This window comes from Eptesicus fuscus, chromosome 14, assembly GCF_027574615.1.
Source record: "Eptesicus fuscus isolate TK198812 chromosome 14, DD_ASM_mEF_20220401, whole genome shotgun sequence".
Classification (NCBI taxonomy): domain Eukaryota; kingdom Metazoa; phylum Chordata; class Mammalia; order Chiroptera; family Vespertilionidae; genus Eptesicus; species Eptesicus fuscus.
The window spans coordinates 83,430,736-83,447,862 of NC_072486.1; the positions used below are offsets into that span (position 1 = coordinate 83,430,736).

The window sequence follows — 17,127 nt, forward strand, 5'->3', positions numbered from 1 at the left end:
TTCAGGATATAAAACATGCTTTTAATAATCTAAGAAGAAAAATATATTCCAAAATAACTGTGTCACAATATTCCAATATTGAGGTCAGTCGTGGCATGAAGTAAGGGAACCAGGAAATGGTGTTCGCATCCCAGCGCCGCTGTGCTGACCCCGGTCACGGCGCAGGAGAGCAGAATGGAGCCGAGGACCAGCTCACACCGCCGTCCCATGCGATGTCACGCCGACGAACGAATGAACCAGTGATCAGCTTTTAACGCAATTTCCTATCTCCATACCCAATTTACCTTACAGCCTTTATGGTGACAACATAAGCTTGTCTTTCTTTACAGGCTGGGAAAACACAGAAAACCAACAAAGCTCATGATGGACTATTTCACAATGACCTAACAGCTAACACTGAAAATTTGCATTATATTTTAGAAAAAGTATAATTGTGTTTATGTGCACTATTTCATGAATAAGTTACAACAAGCAATTAAACAAAAACTTGACATTTTCATGAATGTAAGAAGTTTCAAATTAGGACACTATGGTTAATGAACCGTGATAATTCTCTTAATAGTCTATGCAACTTAGATATATAACATTTTTTCTTATAAACACTTCAACTTTTTAATAATACATTTTACAGTTATGAAAGTTAATTTTTGAATACTTTCTTTCACTGATTATGGATAGAGATATACTAACATTTAATAATCTTTCAGCTTTTCTTTTTAAAAAGAAACAGTGCAAAATAAGTCACTGAGAACTTTTTCTTGCAAAGACAAAAAATGATTACTTGTCATAAGAATTTAATAAGACTTAGAAGAAAAATATATATATTTCCTTAAACCATTTTGTTCTGAATTCAAACCAGTTTATAGAGATTGTAAAAAATAGAGTCTATGTTCACGGCACAGTGTGCCTCAGACACGCAGAACAAGGTGACAAGGGGCACACACACCTGCCTCCTGGCCCAGCCCAGCACAAGCCAGCAGCGACTGCGTCCACTGTACAGGTAACTCCGGGACAAGACAGGAAGCCAGACACACAAAGCTACAGCTAACAGGAACATTGGCCCAACAAGATTAAAATGTCCACGCTTTATAAAACGATAAGCGAAGAACAGGAAGTAGAAAAATAGCACTGGTGTGTGGGGGGCGCCTTCCGAGCACGCAGGTGGCAGACGCCAGGGAGCTCTCCTGCCCAGCGCAGCCTACGTCACCACGTGGGGTCTCGTCCCGTCCTCTGTGAGGTCGTACCTGAGGGCACAGGAAGTGACAGGCAGGTCAGGGTGGAGGCCGTGGTCAGCCAGGCTGTCAGCTGTGGCCTATGGAAGGACACTCACCACTGGGTCCAGCCTTTGGCGAGCTCTTCAGATGCCAGAGCAACCAGCACCTGTGGGTAAGGGAGTGTGTCAGAGGCGGGGCGCTCCCTCGGACCCCACCTCTGCTCTCGCCAACCTCCCTGTCGCATCGGCACTGTGCGCAGCTTTAGTGCGAGGCTCTCACCTTTCAGTGTGCTCCCCCCAGGACGCGGGGTCCTCCCCAGAGTCTGCCTTAGCCACCAGTCTAACGCTGGGTCACTACGAAACCTCAGGGAGATCGCTGTGGGGACAGAGGCTCATGGCCAGTGAAGGCACTGAAGTTGATGTGCACTGGCCACAAATGGCACCTACAATTCAAAACCTCTCTTCCCTAACTTACTTCTGTGTACATTATTAAAGGGTGTGCATTCTTACGCACCAGTTACGTGTGGATATGGACAAAGACTAAAAGAAATTCAAAGGGCCCTAGCCAGTTTGGCTCAGTGGATAGAGCGTCGGCCTGTGGACTGAAGGGTCCTGGGTTCGAATCCGGTCAAGGGCATGTACCTCGGTTGAAGGGTCCTCCTCAGCCTGGGCCCTGGTTGGGGCATGTGCAGGAGGCAACCAATCGATGTGTTTCTCTCATATCGATATTTCTGTCTTTCCCTCTCTCTCCTACTCTCTCTAAAAATCAATGGAAAAATATCCTCAGGTGAGGATTAAAAAAAAAAAATTCAAAGAAATAAAGCCAATTATTTGTTAGTTAGGAGGTAGAACTGGAAGAGAATGTATTCCCTTTGGGTTTTCTTTCACTGTGATACTTGAAAAAATATTAAATAACCTTTTCTTTAACTATAAGTTCATGGTATTAGTATGACTAATATGCCAATAACATGAATGAGTAAAAACAACGAAATAAGTTAAAATGTCTTCACAATGTACTGACATCTTAGCTGACACAGGCTTCCCGGTCTACTATTAACCACCGAGCACGCTCACCCGCCTGCCTACCTACCACGGTCTACGAGACGCGGGGAGGGGCTGCAGTCTCACTGGGTCTGCCCAGACTTACCTTGCCAAGAAGCCCTTTGTCTTTGGACAGGAAGCCGCCACTGTTCTTCACGGCGACATCCAGCGTTCTCCGCTGCACTTCCGGGAGCGAGACGCTGAACTCAAAGCTGACAGAGAAAGAGGCCCTTCCCTCAGTTTCTCCATCATCTGGCTGCAGTTTATCGTAACTGAGCATGACATTCCTGCCTCCGAGACCACTCCACACGACCCATTTCTTATCATAAAACAGGGTTCTCGTGCTAGATGTCTGGGGCCTACATTTCATAAAGACACAAAATCAAAGTATTTTCCAGGGTTTGGAACGTCAGAGAAGATTCTGGCCTGCGGCTCCCACGTGCAAGGTGGGCAGTTAGGATGTGGGATCGCAGGTGTTATATTCGACTCCACAGCCACGGCCAGGCTCCCTCTCCCTAAAGACTCCAGGAGGGGCTGGAGGCAGAGGCCGCAAACTCAATGCCTTCGGGGAGGCAGGTCCTCCAAGCTGTGTGCGTGGTTCGCATGTGGCGGGGTCTCTGGCAATCCGGAGAGCTGACGGCCTTCCGCCTGGGAAGGACGTGGCCGGTGCTGCCCCGGAGCCACGGCAGCTAGAGACCCAAACCTGCACGGGGATCTCAAATTCTTTGCTGCTGCAGAGAAAGAACACTGACGAATGCAAAGTGCCCACACCAGGATTTGGTGTGTTCCTGTTGGTAAACATGCTGTGTCTAGTACCTTTAGAGGGAGTGTGAACTGAATCAGCAGATACGGCCACCATGCAATCTCATTTCCCCAAATGCTGGTGGTTCAGCCACAGGGCCGTGGAGGAAGACACCGAACTGGCAGACGGAGACCAGGTGCCTGAGCACCTCGGGAGCAGCCCGGCCACGGACCACAGGAGCAGGTCTGGGCCTCTGGTGGCCAGACCACGAAGGACATTTGCAAATCTGAACAAGGACGCCATTTTTGTCACTTTTAAAATGGTTTTGGAAACTGGTTGTTTTCATAAGAATGTTCTATTTTCAGATGTTATAGAGGTTTATTATTTTAAGAACTATATGCATTTTAATATTCTCGGCTTTGATGTATGACTCAGTTCTTTAATCACTAGTCTCACCATCCACGTTCACAACTCGTCACTTCTGCATGACATTCAGAGTACCCTCGTATTTTACCAGCTCACGCCCACTAATCTGAGTTTCCACTTCTCAGTGCTAGGTGGGCGCCAATGCTTTGTCACTGGGAGGCCCTCCTAGCTTCCCCCAACACCTGCCCCAGGCGAGTGAAGTCCATACCTCTGATCAAACACGGGGTTCAGTGTTTTCTTTGACACGTGTGTTTTTCTCCTCCCTGACCTCCTCTTGTCTGGCAACAAATACATGCGGACGTAGGGGTCCGAGCCATCTTCAGAGAAGGCAATGAGGTTCCTTGTAAAGGAAACCAAAGAGCAGCAGGCATTACACTCCAGAAAGATGACCGTCAGCATCACCTCACCTTCCTACAGCAGGTCCTTGAGCACCGTCGTTCAGTTCACGAGAAAAAAATTCCCTCGGTGGTGCTGTGTGGAGCTTGCACATTCGCCTGTGTCTCATGAATGTTCTACGGGGACTCTGGTTTCCTCCAATATTCCAAAGATGTGCACACGAGGGGAGTGGCCTGTCTAACGTGCCTGAGCACAGATGCAGGTGTGAGTGGCCTGTCTAACATGTCTTAGCACAGGTGTGAGTGGCCTGTCTAACGTGTCTGGGTGAGACAGGTGCAGGTGTGAGTGGCCTGTCTAACATGTCTTAGCACAGGCGTCAGTGACCTCCCTAACGTGTCTGGGTGAGACAGGTGCAGGTGTGAGTGGCCATCTAACATGTCTGACTGAGACAGGTGCAGGTGTGAGTGGCCTGTCTAACGTGTCTGTGTGAGACAGGTGCAGGTGTGAGTGGCCATCTAACGTGTCTGGGTGAGACAGGTGCAGGTGTGAGTGGCCTGTCTAACATGTCTTAGCACAGGCGTCAGTGACCTCTCTAACGTGTCTGGGTGAGACAGGTGCAGGTGTGAGTGGCCATCTAACGTGTCTGAGTGAGACAGGTGCAGGTGTGAGTGACCTCTCTAACGTGTCTGGGTGAGACAGGTGCAGGTGTGAGTGGCCTGTCTAACGTGTCTGAGTGAGACAGGTGCTGGTGTGAGTGGCCTGTCTAACGTGTCTGGGTGAGACAGGTGCAGGTGTGAGTGGCCATCTAACGTGTCTGGGTGAGACAGGTGCAGGTGTGAGTGGCCTGTCTAACATGTCTTAGCACAGGCGTCAGTGACCTCCCTAACGTGTCTGGGTGAGACAGGTGCAGGTGTGAGTGGCCATCTAACATGTCTGACTGAGACAGGTGCAGGTGTGAGTGGCCTGTCTAACGTGTCTGGGTGAGACAGGTGCAGGTGTGAGTGGCCATCTAACGTGTCTGGGTGAGACAGGTGCAGGTGTGAGTGGCCTGTCTAACATGTCTTAGCACAGGCGTCAGTGACCTCTCTAACGTGTTTGGGTGAGACAGGTGCAGGTGTGAGTGGCCATCTAACGTGTCTGAGTGAGACAGGTGCAGGTGTGAGTGACCTCTCTAACGTGTCTGGGTGAGACAGGTGCAGGTGTGAGTGGCCTGTCTAACGTGTCTGAGTGAGACAGGTGCTGGTGTGAGTGGCCTGTCTAACGTGTCTGGGTGAGACAGGTGCAGGTGTGAGTGGCCATCTAACGTGTCTGAGTGAGACAGGTGCAGGTGTGAGTGGCCTGTCTAACATGTCTTAGCACAGGCGTCAGTGACCTCCCTAACGTGTCTGGGTGAGACAGGTGCAGGTGTGAGTGGCCATCTAACATGTCTGACTGAGACAGGTGCAGGTGTGAGTGGCCTGTCTAACGTGTCTGGGTGAGACAGGTGCAGGTGTGAGTGGCCATCTAACGTGTCTGGGTGAGACAGGTGCAGGTGTGAGTGGCCTGTCTAACATGTCTTAGCACAGGTGTGAGTGACCTCTCTAACGTGTCTGAGTGAGACAGGTGCAGGTGTGAGTGGCCATCTAACGTGTCTGAGTGAGACAGGTGCAGGTGTGAGTGACCTCTCTAATGTGTCTGAGTGAGACAGGTGCAGGTGTGAGTGGCCTGTCTAACGTGTCTGAGTGAGACAGGTGCAGGTGTGAGTGACCTCTCTAATGTGTCTGAGTGAGACAGGTGCAGGTGTGAGTGGCCTGTCTAACGTGTCTGAGTGAGACAGGTGCAGGTGTGAGTGGCCTGTCTAACGTGTCTGGGTGAGACAGGTGCAGGTGTGAGTGACCTCTCTAACGTGTCTGAGTGAGACAGGTGCAGGTGTGAGTGGCCTGTCTAACGTGTCTGAGTGAGACAGGTGCAGGTGTGAGTGGCCTGTCTAACGTGTCTGGGTGAGACAGGTGCAGGTGTGAGTGGCCTGTCTAACGTGTCTGAGTGAGACAGGTGCAGGTGTGAGTGGCCTGTCTAACGTGTCTGGGTGAGACAGGTGCAGGTGTGAGTGGCCATCTAACGTGTCTGAGTGAGACAGGTGCAGGTGTGAGTGGCCATCTAATGTGTCTGGGTGAGACAGGTGCAGGTGTGAGTGGCCTGTCTAACGTGTCTGAGTGAGACAGGTGCAGGTGTGAGTGGCCTGTCTAACGTGTCTGAGTGAGACAGGTGCAGGTGTGAGTGACCTCTCTAACGTGTCTGAGTGAGACAGGTGCAGGTGTGAGTGGCCATCTAACGTGTCTGAGTGAGACAGGTGCAGTTGTGAGTGGCCATCTAACGTGTCTGAGTGAGACAGGTGCAGTTGTGAGTGGCCATCTAACGTGTCTGAGTGAGACAGGTGCAGGTGTGAGTGGCCATCTAACGTGTCTGAGTGAGACAGGTGCAGGTGTGAGTGGCCTGTCTAATGTGTCTGAGTGAGACAGGTGCAGGTGTGAGTGGCCTGTCTAATGTGTCTGAGTGAGACAGGTGCAGGTGTGAGTGGCCTGTCTAACGTGTCTGAGTGAGACAGGTGCAGGTGTGAGTGACCTCTCTAATGTGTCTCAGTGAGACAGGTGCAGGTGTGAGTGGCCGTCTAACGTGTCTGGGTGAGACAGGTGCAGGTGTGAGTGGCCATCTAACATGTCTGGGTGAGACAGGTGCAGGTGTGAGTGGCCTGTCTAACATGTCTGGGTGAGACAGGTGCAGGTGTGAGTGACCTCTCTAACGTGTCTGGGTGAGACAGGTGCAGGTGTGAGTGACCTGTCTAACGTGTCTGGGTGAGACAGGTGCAGGTGTGAGTGGCCATCTAACATGTCTGGGTGAGACAGGTGCAGGTGTGAGTGGCCTGTCTAACGTGTCTGGGTGAGACAGGTGCAGGTGTGAGTGACCTCTCTAACGTGTCTGGGTGAGACAGGTGCAGGTGTGAGTGACCTGTCTAACGTGTCTGGGTGAGACAGGTGCAGGTGTGAGTGACCTCTCTAACGTGTCTGGGTGAGACAGGTGCAGGTGTGAGTGGCCTGTCTAACGTGTCTGGGTGAGACAGGTGCAGGTGTGAGTGACCTCTCTAACGTGTCTGAGTGAGACAGGTGCAGGTGTGAGTGGCCGTCTAACATGTCTGGGTGAGACAGGTGCAGGTGTGAGTGGCCATCTAACATGTCTGGGTGAGACAGGTGCAGGTGTGAGTGGCCTCTCTAACGTGTCTGAGTGAGACAGGTGCAGGTGTGAGTGGCCTGTCTAACGTGTCTGAGTGAGACAGGTGCAGGTGTGAGTGGCCTGTCTAACGTGTCTGGGTGAGACAGGTGCAGGTGTGAGTGACCTCTCTAATGTGTCTCAGTGAGACAGGTGCAGTTGTGAGTGGCCTATCTAACGTGTCTGAGTGAGACAGGTGCAGGTGTGAGTGGCCTGTCTAACGTGTCTGAGTGAGACAGGTGCAGGTGTGAGTGGCCTGTCTAACGTGTCTGGGTGAGACAGGTGCAGGTGTGAGTGGCCTGTCTAACGTGTCTGGGTGAGACAGGTGCAGGTGTGAGTGGCCTGTCTAACGTGTCTGGGTGAGACAGGTGCAGGTGTGAGTGGCCTGTCTAACGTGTCTGAGTGAGACAGGTGCAGGTGTGAGTGGCCTGTCTAACGTGTCTGGGTGAGACAGGTGCAGGTGTGAGTGGCCTGTCTAACGTGTCTGGGTGAGACAGGTGCAGGTGTGAGTGGCCTGTCTAACGTGTCTGGGTGAGACAGGTGCAGGTGTGAGTGGCCTAACGTGTCTGAGTGAGACAGGTGCAGGTGTGAGTGGCCGTCTTACGTGCCTGGGTGAGACAGGTGCAGGTGTGAGTGACCTCTCTAACGTGTCTGGGTGAGACAGGTGCAGGTGTGAGTGGCCGTCTAACGTGTCTGGGTGAGACAGGTGCAGGTGTGAGTGGCCGTCTAACGTGTCTGGGTGAGACAGGTGCAGGTGTGAGTGGCCGTCTAACGTGTCTGAGTGAGACAGGTGCAGGTGTGAGTGGCCGTCTAACGTGTCTGGGTGAGACAGGTGCAGGTGTGAGTGGCCGTCTAACGTGTCTGGGTGAGACAGGTGCAGGTGTGAGTGGCCTGTCTAACGTGTCTGAGTGAGACAGGTTCTGGTGTGAGTGGCCTGTCTAACATGTCTTAGCACAGGTGTGAGTGGCCTGTCTAACGTGTCTGAGTGAGACAGGTGCAGGTGTGAGTGACCTCTCTAACGTGTCTGGGTGAGACAGGTGCAGGTGTGAGTGGCCCCCAGATGGAGGGTCATCCTGTTCAAGGCTGGTGCCCACCTCATGCCCTGAGCTCAAGGAAAGGCAGTGTGGTCACTCATGAGCTGAAGTGGAGTAAGCGGGTTGGGAAATGAATGGCCTCACTTGTTTTTATTCATCTTTCTTAAAGGCGTGGGGAGCTCACATGTGCCTCAGTGCTTACTAGAAGTGTTCCGGGTCTTTGTTTGAACTTCGGTCATGTTTTGAAGACCAGCAATAAGGCTGTTGTTTGTACTGACTGTCTGCAGCCACTTCCCATTATTCACTTACTGACGGACCTGAGAAACTAGGCAGGGCCTGGGCTGGCGTCCTCGAACCCAGCTCCTGCCTGTGTCCCCAGTGGTGACCTCAGCAGGAGAGCATAGCCGGTGCTGAACACATATGCCCTGAGCTGAACTCCACAGTGACAGTCATGTTCCTAATGTCACTAATTTTATCTTTCTGTTTCTAACAGCTTTTAAGAATCAAATATTTATATAAACACACTTATATCACAACGACTACAGAGACAGGCAAGTCACATAAGAGAGAAATAGCTCCTGACCGTCATCATTAATCACACTGTCACCTCACGTCACACCCCTTCCTGACGCAGGGAAAGGCAAGCCAGGCCCCTCGGTGCCCAGGTCTCCTGGAAAGACTACGGCAAAACTGACCAGGACCCATCAATGGCTAGGTCCTCTGAATTTACAAGTTTAATCCTAGAAATGTAACCCTCAAAGAACACTTCAATAAAGAAAATACATTCATTACTGAGTGTACTCATTATTTAGACCATCTAAACACCAACAGCAGGGAGTGGCAACGTACCCACAGTTCCAGGGTGTGTTGCCAAGCAACCCAGTGGTTATGGATGTCTAGGAACAACACTGAGAAGGAAGAAGGAATAAACACCGGGCGCAGGAGATCCCGCTGCTTGGCTCTTTGAAAGGAAACAGGCCGCCTGGGGAGGCGGGCCCCGGGAGCCCGGAGGGAGCCCGGGGGGAGCGGCCGCTCACCTGCAGGCGTGCACGACCACCACCAGCTTGTTCCTCTGCGAGCTGTGCCGGATCGTCAGCTGGATCTGCCCCAGGGGAGACTGTCCCAGCGTCGTCCCACTGAGGAAACAAAGCAGGAAGTCACAGCTCTGCCCGGACCTGACACTCCCCGAGTCACCGCTCCGACCCGACCCGGTAGGAAAGCCAAGCTCACTCATGCAGACCAGAGGACACAGCCGACCCTGAGGACCAGTCACCCGTCAAACACTCTGCAGCGGAGGCCAACACAACTTAACCATTCAGAGCACAGCCCTTTCACCAAGTTCCAGAGTAAGAGGAGACACAGTGGTCTCCTAATTACAAACCCGCTGCGGTGGTCTCTGGGCCTGTCACTGCCCACATCTCCGCATCCGTTCTCAGAACCCACGATCCTGGCTCTGACGTTCACCGACAGGACATCGGTGACATCACAACACCCCCCTCGATTTCTGTGTCTCAAGGTCAAAGCACAGACCCTAAGATAACCGACTGCCTGGCTCAGGGTCTCCCAAGACCAGCTCCCGAGAAAAAGTGGCTTCTTATTTAAAATTTTATTTCCTTTTAGAGCAAGAGAAGGGGAGGGGCTGATTTCTTTTTTCCAAAATAATGGAGGTGAGAAGGTGCGAAGGAGACCAGTGCACTGAGTGTGTCACAGAAGTCACACGTGTACCTGCGTCCCGACACCAGAAACACACGCTTCACCTCAAAGGCAGCGTCCCTCCTCCCGCTGAGGGGACACTAACGTCGGGGCTTGTGGAGCCTGCAGGCTGCTTCCTCCGCTAGGAAGCATGAGGCTTAAGTAAGAAATCAAAGTAACGGGGACCAGGAGTGGGTGCTGAGCAAACTGGAACGAACAGGCCTGCACCCAGAGTCGGGCAGCTCAGCTCTGGACCCGCCTTCCTGCCCTGAGGGCAGCCGCACCAGAGCCTGCAGTTCAGGGGACTCGCTACCCCATCGCCATCTAACCCTTAAAGAGCCGAAGGGAGGCCTGGGAAACGGCAGGCTTCCCTGTGAAAGGGGCCGCCCCTGAGCCCCTCAGCCGCCGTGAGACACACCCTCACAGCACACGGGCGTGCGCAGCCTGGGCGAGAGCAAGAGGGCATCTCGTTACTTCTCAAGCTGCCGCAGCCTCTGCCGAAGCTCCTGCGTGGTGATGGGCAGCGAGATGTCCGAGGCTATGCTGGGGGTGGGCTCCTTGATGAAGATGTGGCTGGGGGAGCCGGTGGTGCTGCCGTGGAGGCTAGAGGCACTTCTGCCCAGGTCTCGAGGCCCCTGAGGGCTGGCCTCTGCAGGCTGGGCTCTGTCCTCCACGCCGGGCTTCGCACCGCCTCCAAGGACGGGAGTGGGCGGGGCGGGGCTGCTGTCCCCAGCGCCTGGTGGCACGGACGCCCGAGACCTGACAGACACTTTTCTCCCTCCTCTGGAAACGGAGGGCCGCTTGACTTGAGCTGAGTGCTGGTGGTCTGGAGACCTTTCTTGCTTTTCGAGGTGGAGTACCTAGAGGTGGAAATAAACAAGTTAAAGCCAGTGACACTAATAGCCTGATACATGAATGTTCTAGATCGATTCACTTGCCAATTCATTTAAAACTTAGCATAAAACAATATAGACAATCTGGCCTACCTGTTCACCTGTTCTATTATTAAAGTAATACGATGTTACAGAAACGTTTAAAAAATACAGTTTAAGTGATCCAAGTATCACTTCTATGATGTACACATCATTCTGTGTATTCCCTTCAGCCTCTTCCATTTGCACAAATGTCCACACAGCTGTGGGTGACGTTATTACTGGAAGAGCCTGAGTTGCCGCCCTGCACAGCCTGGTCCCTCGTCCTACGCAGGTGGAATAGTCTCTCCTCCATCAGCAACCCTGGGGAAGGATGAGAGTCAAGGACACCTCCACCCAGAAAAGTTACCCCGATTCCTAGCACCCATGGGGGAGCAGCCCATGCCCTCATTCACTTTGCTAGTTTGTGTGTGTTTTTTAATATATATATTTTATTGATTTTTTTTTACAGAGAGGAAGGGAGAAGGATAGAGTCAGAAACATCAAAGAGAGAGAAACATCGATCAGCTGGCTCCTGCCCACCCATTCCTGGGGATGTGCCCGCAACCAAGGTCCATGCCCTTAACTGGAATCGAACCCGGGACCCTTCAGTCTGCAGGCTGACACTCTATCCACTGAGCCACACCAGTCAGGGCTTCTTTGCTAGTTTTTAATATTTACTTTTTGTTTTAATCCTCATCTGAGGATATTTCCCATTGATTGTAGAGAGAGTGGAAGAGAGAGGGAGAGACAGAGAGAAACACCGATGTGAGAGAGACACAGCGACTGGCTGCCTCCTGCACGAGTCCTGACCACGGACGGCCCAGGCCGGGCGGACCCCACAACCGAGGTACGTGCCCTTGACCAGAATGGAACCCGGGACCTTTGGTCCTCAGGCCGAGCTCTATCCACTGAGCCAGTCTGGGTAGGGCTTAGTATTTACTTTTAACATACACAACAGGCCACTGAGCAGAGTTAGACTCCATCCACTCCTGCCTCCCGGGGGCACTGTGATGGCTGAAGGTTTCCTGCTTTTACAAAGGGAACCCGCAGCAAACAGCTGCATGTGCACGGTCTCCCCGCACGGTGCATTGTACCTGAAGGTCTGGTGCAGGGCTCTGTGGCCTACGGCCCGGAGAGGCTGTGCCCACCAGGTCCTGACCGGGACGTGGAGCACATCCCACGGCACCCACACACCAAGTTTGTCTTAATTCCTTAAAAAGGCGGTTCTCCATTTGCATTTGCATTTTTAAAATTAGCGGGTTGCAGCATTCTCTCATGTTTTCCAGTTTTATTTTCTATACTAGCGTTCCCGTTGCAGGAAAAATCCTGCAATAGGGTTTCCTGCTGCACTCTACCCCGCCCCGCCTCTGCTCCTCCCTAGTCCCCCGGCCAGCCTTCTCTGCCAGCCCGCCCCGCTCTCCTTCCTTCTCCCCCAGCCCCGCCTCCGCTCCTCCCTTCTCCTCCCCCCGGCTTGCTTGCTTCTCCGCAGCTTTGCTCCCTTCAGCATCTCTTGGCTTCTTTCTATGCTGTCTTGATATGCAAATTAGCCGCCATCTTTGTTGGGATAATTTGCATACTCGTCCTGATTGGTTGGTGGGCGTGGCTTGGCATAGCGAAGGTGTGGTCAATTTGCATATTTGTCTATTATTAGGTAGGATACCCTTAGGTGCTTACAAATGAATTACTATCTTTTTGGACAGAAAATTTTCGGTAATTTCTAGCATCTTGTAGTTTTATTAGATTTTCTTCTGAATGACTACTGAAGGGTTAATCTTAGCAGAAAACTGCTGACCCCGACAGCGTGCTTTCTGGGCCAAAGTATAAAAAGCGGTCAGCTGCACTCACCTGAAGGCGAGTGGGTCCCGGGGCTGCTCACGCCCCCGGGACACTCTGCTTCTGTGGGAGGCCGAGTCCAGGCCTCCGGCATCTCCGAGTTCCCACATGGGCTGCTACCCATGCTCCCCGCCATGCCCACCGTCCACCTCGTCCCGAGCCCGTGGCTGTGCTGCCCCCTGTGGAGCAGCACCTGAGGGCTCTGCATGGTGGCCTGTGCCCGTGCACCCCGTGTCCCCTGGGAGACGACAGTACCCTGAGGGCGACCTTCATCTTCAGAGTGCTGTTTGGGCCTGAATTACTGAGCTGGAATCGCTGGTTCATGGTCATGTCATCGCTGGTGAGTAGACGACTGAGCGGGATCCTCAGGTTCCCCAGGCAACACTGATGCTGTTCATCTTTGACCTGGAAACACACCGCAGAACACACTGAGCGCCGCGATGACACACGTGGGAAGGTCAGATCTGGCCTGTAAACACACCTCAGCCACCTCCTGCTGGGCGGTGTCTCCTTAAAGGGTTACCCCCAGGAAGCCTCCTCGGGAAGACAGGGGCCTTGTAATGAGTGATGCTACACTGCATCTACGTCACTGTGTCTGTCACTTCCTCACCACACCTTTCTGAGCGAAAAAGGACACCAGGGTTAGGAGTCCGTTAGGAGAACCTCAAGTTAAGAGGCAGCAATCTGAACAAACCTGAAGAATAGAAAGAAAGGTCTTAAACCCCGTGAAAATGATGACCATGCACATTTGTATGATGTGTCAAGTTCGACTGGTGACACTTGTTTATGGAGAAAAATTTCTAGGTGTCTTTTAAGCCTTCTCTATTCAAAATCTACACATTTGTTTAAAAAATTTACAGTATCTCCTCTAAATGCAGGGCAACTCCTGCCTCCTGAGCGATACTCTGCGCATGACCTCTGCCACAGGAATGGCTCCTGCCGGATGGCTGTAACACGGAACAGTTTATAGCCAATCAGAGGAAGAGCTTCTGCAGGCTCCATGAGACGGCCAAAGAAGTCATCGAAGATAAAAACCTAGATGCCTGATTGCTATTTCTTTATAACCTATAATCCAAAAGCTTTTTTATTTTTTTAAATGAGTTTTTATTGATTTTTATAGAGAAGGAGAAAGGAAAAGGGGGAGAGAGAGAGAAACATTGACTGGTTGCCTCCTACACGCACCCTAACTGGGGAGTGATCCCACAACCTGAGCATGTGCCCTGACCAGGAATCAAACCGATGACCTTCGGTGTATGGGATGATGCCCAACCAACTGAGCCACACTGGTCAAGGCTAAAAGCATTTTTTTAAAAATATTTTTTGAGTACCCAATACATGTCTATTTTACCTCCCAAATATCTCTGAAATCTACCCACTTCACTCATCTTTCCCCCACACCCTAATCTGGGTCACAGTCTCTCTGATTGGGATTATTGCTATTGGACCTTGCTGGTCTCCCTGCCGTTAGTCTCATCTCCATTTCATTTCCTTCCAATCCCTCATCAGGCCCTCAACGGCCTACTTCTCTCTCTTTTTTTTTTAATTCTAGTTCTTTTTTATTTTATTTTAATATATTTTATTGACTTTTTACAGAGAGGAAGGGAGAAGGATAGAGAGTTAGAAACATCAATGAGAGAGAAACATTGATCAGCTGCCTCCTGCACGCCCCCTACTGGGGATGTGCCGCAACCAAGGTACATGCCCTTGACCAGAATCGAACCTGGGACCTTTCAGTCCATAGGCCAACGCTCTATCCACTGAGCCAAACCAGCCAGGGCTAAAAGCATTTTTAAAAGAAGTAACTGTGGCGTGGCCGGCATGGCTCAGTGGTTGAGTGTTGAGCTATGAATCAGGAGGGCATGGTTTGATTCTTGGGGCACATACCCAGGTGGCAGGCTCAATCCTTAATAGGGAGCGTGCAGGAGGCAGCCAATCAATGATTCTCTCTTATCATTGATGTTTCTACCTCTCTCTCCCTTCCTCTCTGAAATCAATAAAAATAGTTCTAAAAAAGAAATAATTGTGATGTTGTTTACTGAACTTTAAAAGCTATTTTTTAAAATTCAAGATCCAGTAAATATAGATTGTTTTAAGCATGGTGCAACTTACAAAGGAAAAAGGAGCTAAGCAAATACAAAAATTAGCTAGACAGATACATGTTGCATAAAAGGGAATGTGGCCCTGGCTGGTCTGGTTCAGTGGATAGAGAGTCAGTTGTGGACTGAAGGGTCCCGGGTTCAATTCTGGTCAAGGGCACATGCCCGGGTTGCGGGCTCAATCCCCCGTAGGGGGCATGCAGGAGGCAGCCCATCAATGATTCTCTCTCATTACGGAGGTTTCTATCTCTCTCTCCCCTTCTCCCTTTCTCTCTGAAATCAATAAAAATAAATAAAACCTCCCCTCTATAAAAAAATGAATATAAAAAAAGTAAAAGAGGATGTGAAAACATAAAACACGCAGAGAACAATGAACAGGCAGTGAGCAGGCCCCCTGTGGGGAGACGTGAGGCCCTCAGGCCTCAGGGGCTGAGGAGCGGTCAGAGCTGCACAAGAGAAAGGCAAACAGGCCCTTCGCCTTCTCAGAGACCGGCTGCGGGAGAGGAGCCTGCCAAAAGGAGCGCGGGAACCGGCACAGCCAGGCCGGCTGCGGGAGAGGAGCCTGCCAAAAGGAGCGCGGGAACCGGCACAGCCAGGCCGGCTGCGGGAGAGGAGCCTGCCAAAAGGAGCGCGGGAACCGGCACAGCCAGGCCGGCTGCTTGTGCGCGCCTGGCACGACGTGGAAGCCGTGCGATCCACTGTCCCTTACGCTGAGGTGAGGCGAGGAGGACGGACACACCACTGGGACGGCAGGCGGAATCCAAGAAGCAGCCGCCAACCCCTTCTGAGGATGTCACTTGCCTGTAGGGTGTTTCTGCTTTGGCGTGATGGAGTAACAGGAAACGAATTTAACATCCCGCCTCAGCTTAGAAACAAGTGAGGTGAGCCTGACAACTGACCTGGTCACTCACTGCCTGGAGAGTCCAGGCCATGGTGCCGGGATGGGGACCCCAGAGGCCAGGGGTCCCCCTGTGTTGAGGACGCAGGGAGAAGAAGTCATAGAGCAGGAGGCACCAGCGAGGAGGACGCCCCAGAGAGCTGGAGGCCCCGAGGACCCCTGCACCTCAGCCAATGGGCACACGCGAGGGAGCAACCACAGGAGGACACGAGCCCAGGAGCCGAGGACAGCCCCCAGAGCACATGGGGCTGCAGAAGGCCTGGGAGCATGTGGGCCATCAGGTTAGGGCCCCCAGGCCCCAAGGCTAGAGGCTGTCGGGCTGCCTAATAAAGCTTAAATCAAGCTCAAAAGGCTCCATGTATTCCCAAGTACCTTCCCTCCAAATGAGAGTAGAGCTCCAAAATACTTAAAGACATACAAACCCAGCACGCAAACATGCAAAATTACCAGGCAACCAAAGAAGCAGTAATATAGGACCCACAGATCCAGCAACCACACAGACAGTGAATTGGTGACACGGCACAGAAGCTGTCACACCCAGACTACACGCCCACAGGAAGGCAGAGGAAAGACATGGAAAACAAAAGATCCAAACTCAACTGCTAAGATGAACATCGGAAAGTCCAAAATACACAGGATGGGATTGACAGATTAGACATTTGAGGTGGGGGAAAATGGGAGAAGTCATGTTCAGACTTCTTATCAGAAACAATGTAAGAGGGAAGAAAGTGAAAGAAAAAAACCAGGCAGCCAAAAACTTTATCTCTTGTGAAAATATGAAGGTGAGACAGACTTTCCAGACACAGGAGAACGGGAAGAACTCATCGACGGGCCCTGCAGGAATGTTAAAGGGCCCTGGGCAGAAGGGAAGCTGCTTCTGCTAGAAGAGTAAGAACAACAGGAAAAACGGCTTCTCTGGATCTTTAGAAAGCTCTTTAAAATATAACTGTTTAAAGCAGAAACAATAACCGTGTTATGGGAGAGCAGAAACAGAGCGTGCCCTGCAAGGTCCTTGTGCTCTGGAGCCAAGTAAGGGGAGGCCAGTGTGCGGGGAGCAGAGGGCCGGAGCCCTAGAGCAAGCGTTAAGACACGCAGTACCAAGCGCGGAGCTACAGCTGTAAGCCAAAAAGGGAGATCAAGTGCCAATACAAAAGGCTCGGTCCAAAAGAAATCAGATTAAAAAAGCAAAAGATAACAAATGGGCAAATAGCATGGTAGCAGATTTAAACCCAACCACATCAACAATAACTGTATGCTGTCTATAAGACATCACCCTTAAATATAAATTACAAGTAGATTTTTAAAAAGATGAAAAAAATAAGCATGTTAACTTCAATAAAAAGAAAGATGCGATAGCCATATTAATATCAAACAGTCGATTACAGAGTAAAGAATATCATTTAAATGAACTGTAAAGGAAATTTTTATAATGATAAAGGAATCAACTCGTCAGGTGGGCAAGCATTAGAATTCTACAGACTCTTGGAAAAATAAAGAGGAGAGGAAACCTCCCACTCTTCCTACAATCACCATCCTGACCCACAAGCCGGAGAAACACAATTACAGACCAGTGTCCTTCTGGACTCAGGTGCAAAATTCTTAACAAATTTTAGCAAATTAAATCGAATCCATAAGAAGGATACAACGTGATGACCAAGT

General features: G+C 51.2%; 1 protein-coding gene across 3 annotated transcripts in view; it reads right to left on the bottom strand.

Annotated features, from left to right (window-relative positions):
- Positions 1-17,127, bottom strand: part of ESYT2 (extended synaptotagmin 2) — a 72,125-nt gene continuing 54,998 nt past the window's right edge. For all 3 annotated transcript variants that reach the window (XM_008156460.3, XM_028132571.2, XM_054726671.1), the window contains 7 exons: positions 12,730-12,879; positions 10,202-10,587; positions 9,073-9,171; positions 3,631-3,762; positions 2,361-2,466; positions 1,331-1,380; positions 1-1,244 (listed from right to left, as the gene is read on the bottom strand). In XM_008156460.3, coding sequence (XP_008154682.2) covers positions 1,199-1,244; positions 1,331-1,380; positions 2,361-2,466; positions 3,631-3,762; positions 9,073-9,171; positions 10,202-10,587; positions 12,730-12,879 — 969 coding nt within the window. In that variant the 3' untranslated portion in view covers positions 1-1,198. The remainder of the gene's footprint in view (positions 1,245-1,330; positions 1,381-2,360; positions 2,467-3,630; positions 3,763-9,072; positions 9,172-10,201; positions 10,588-12,729; positions 12,880-17,127) is intronic.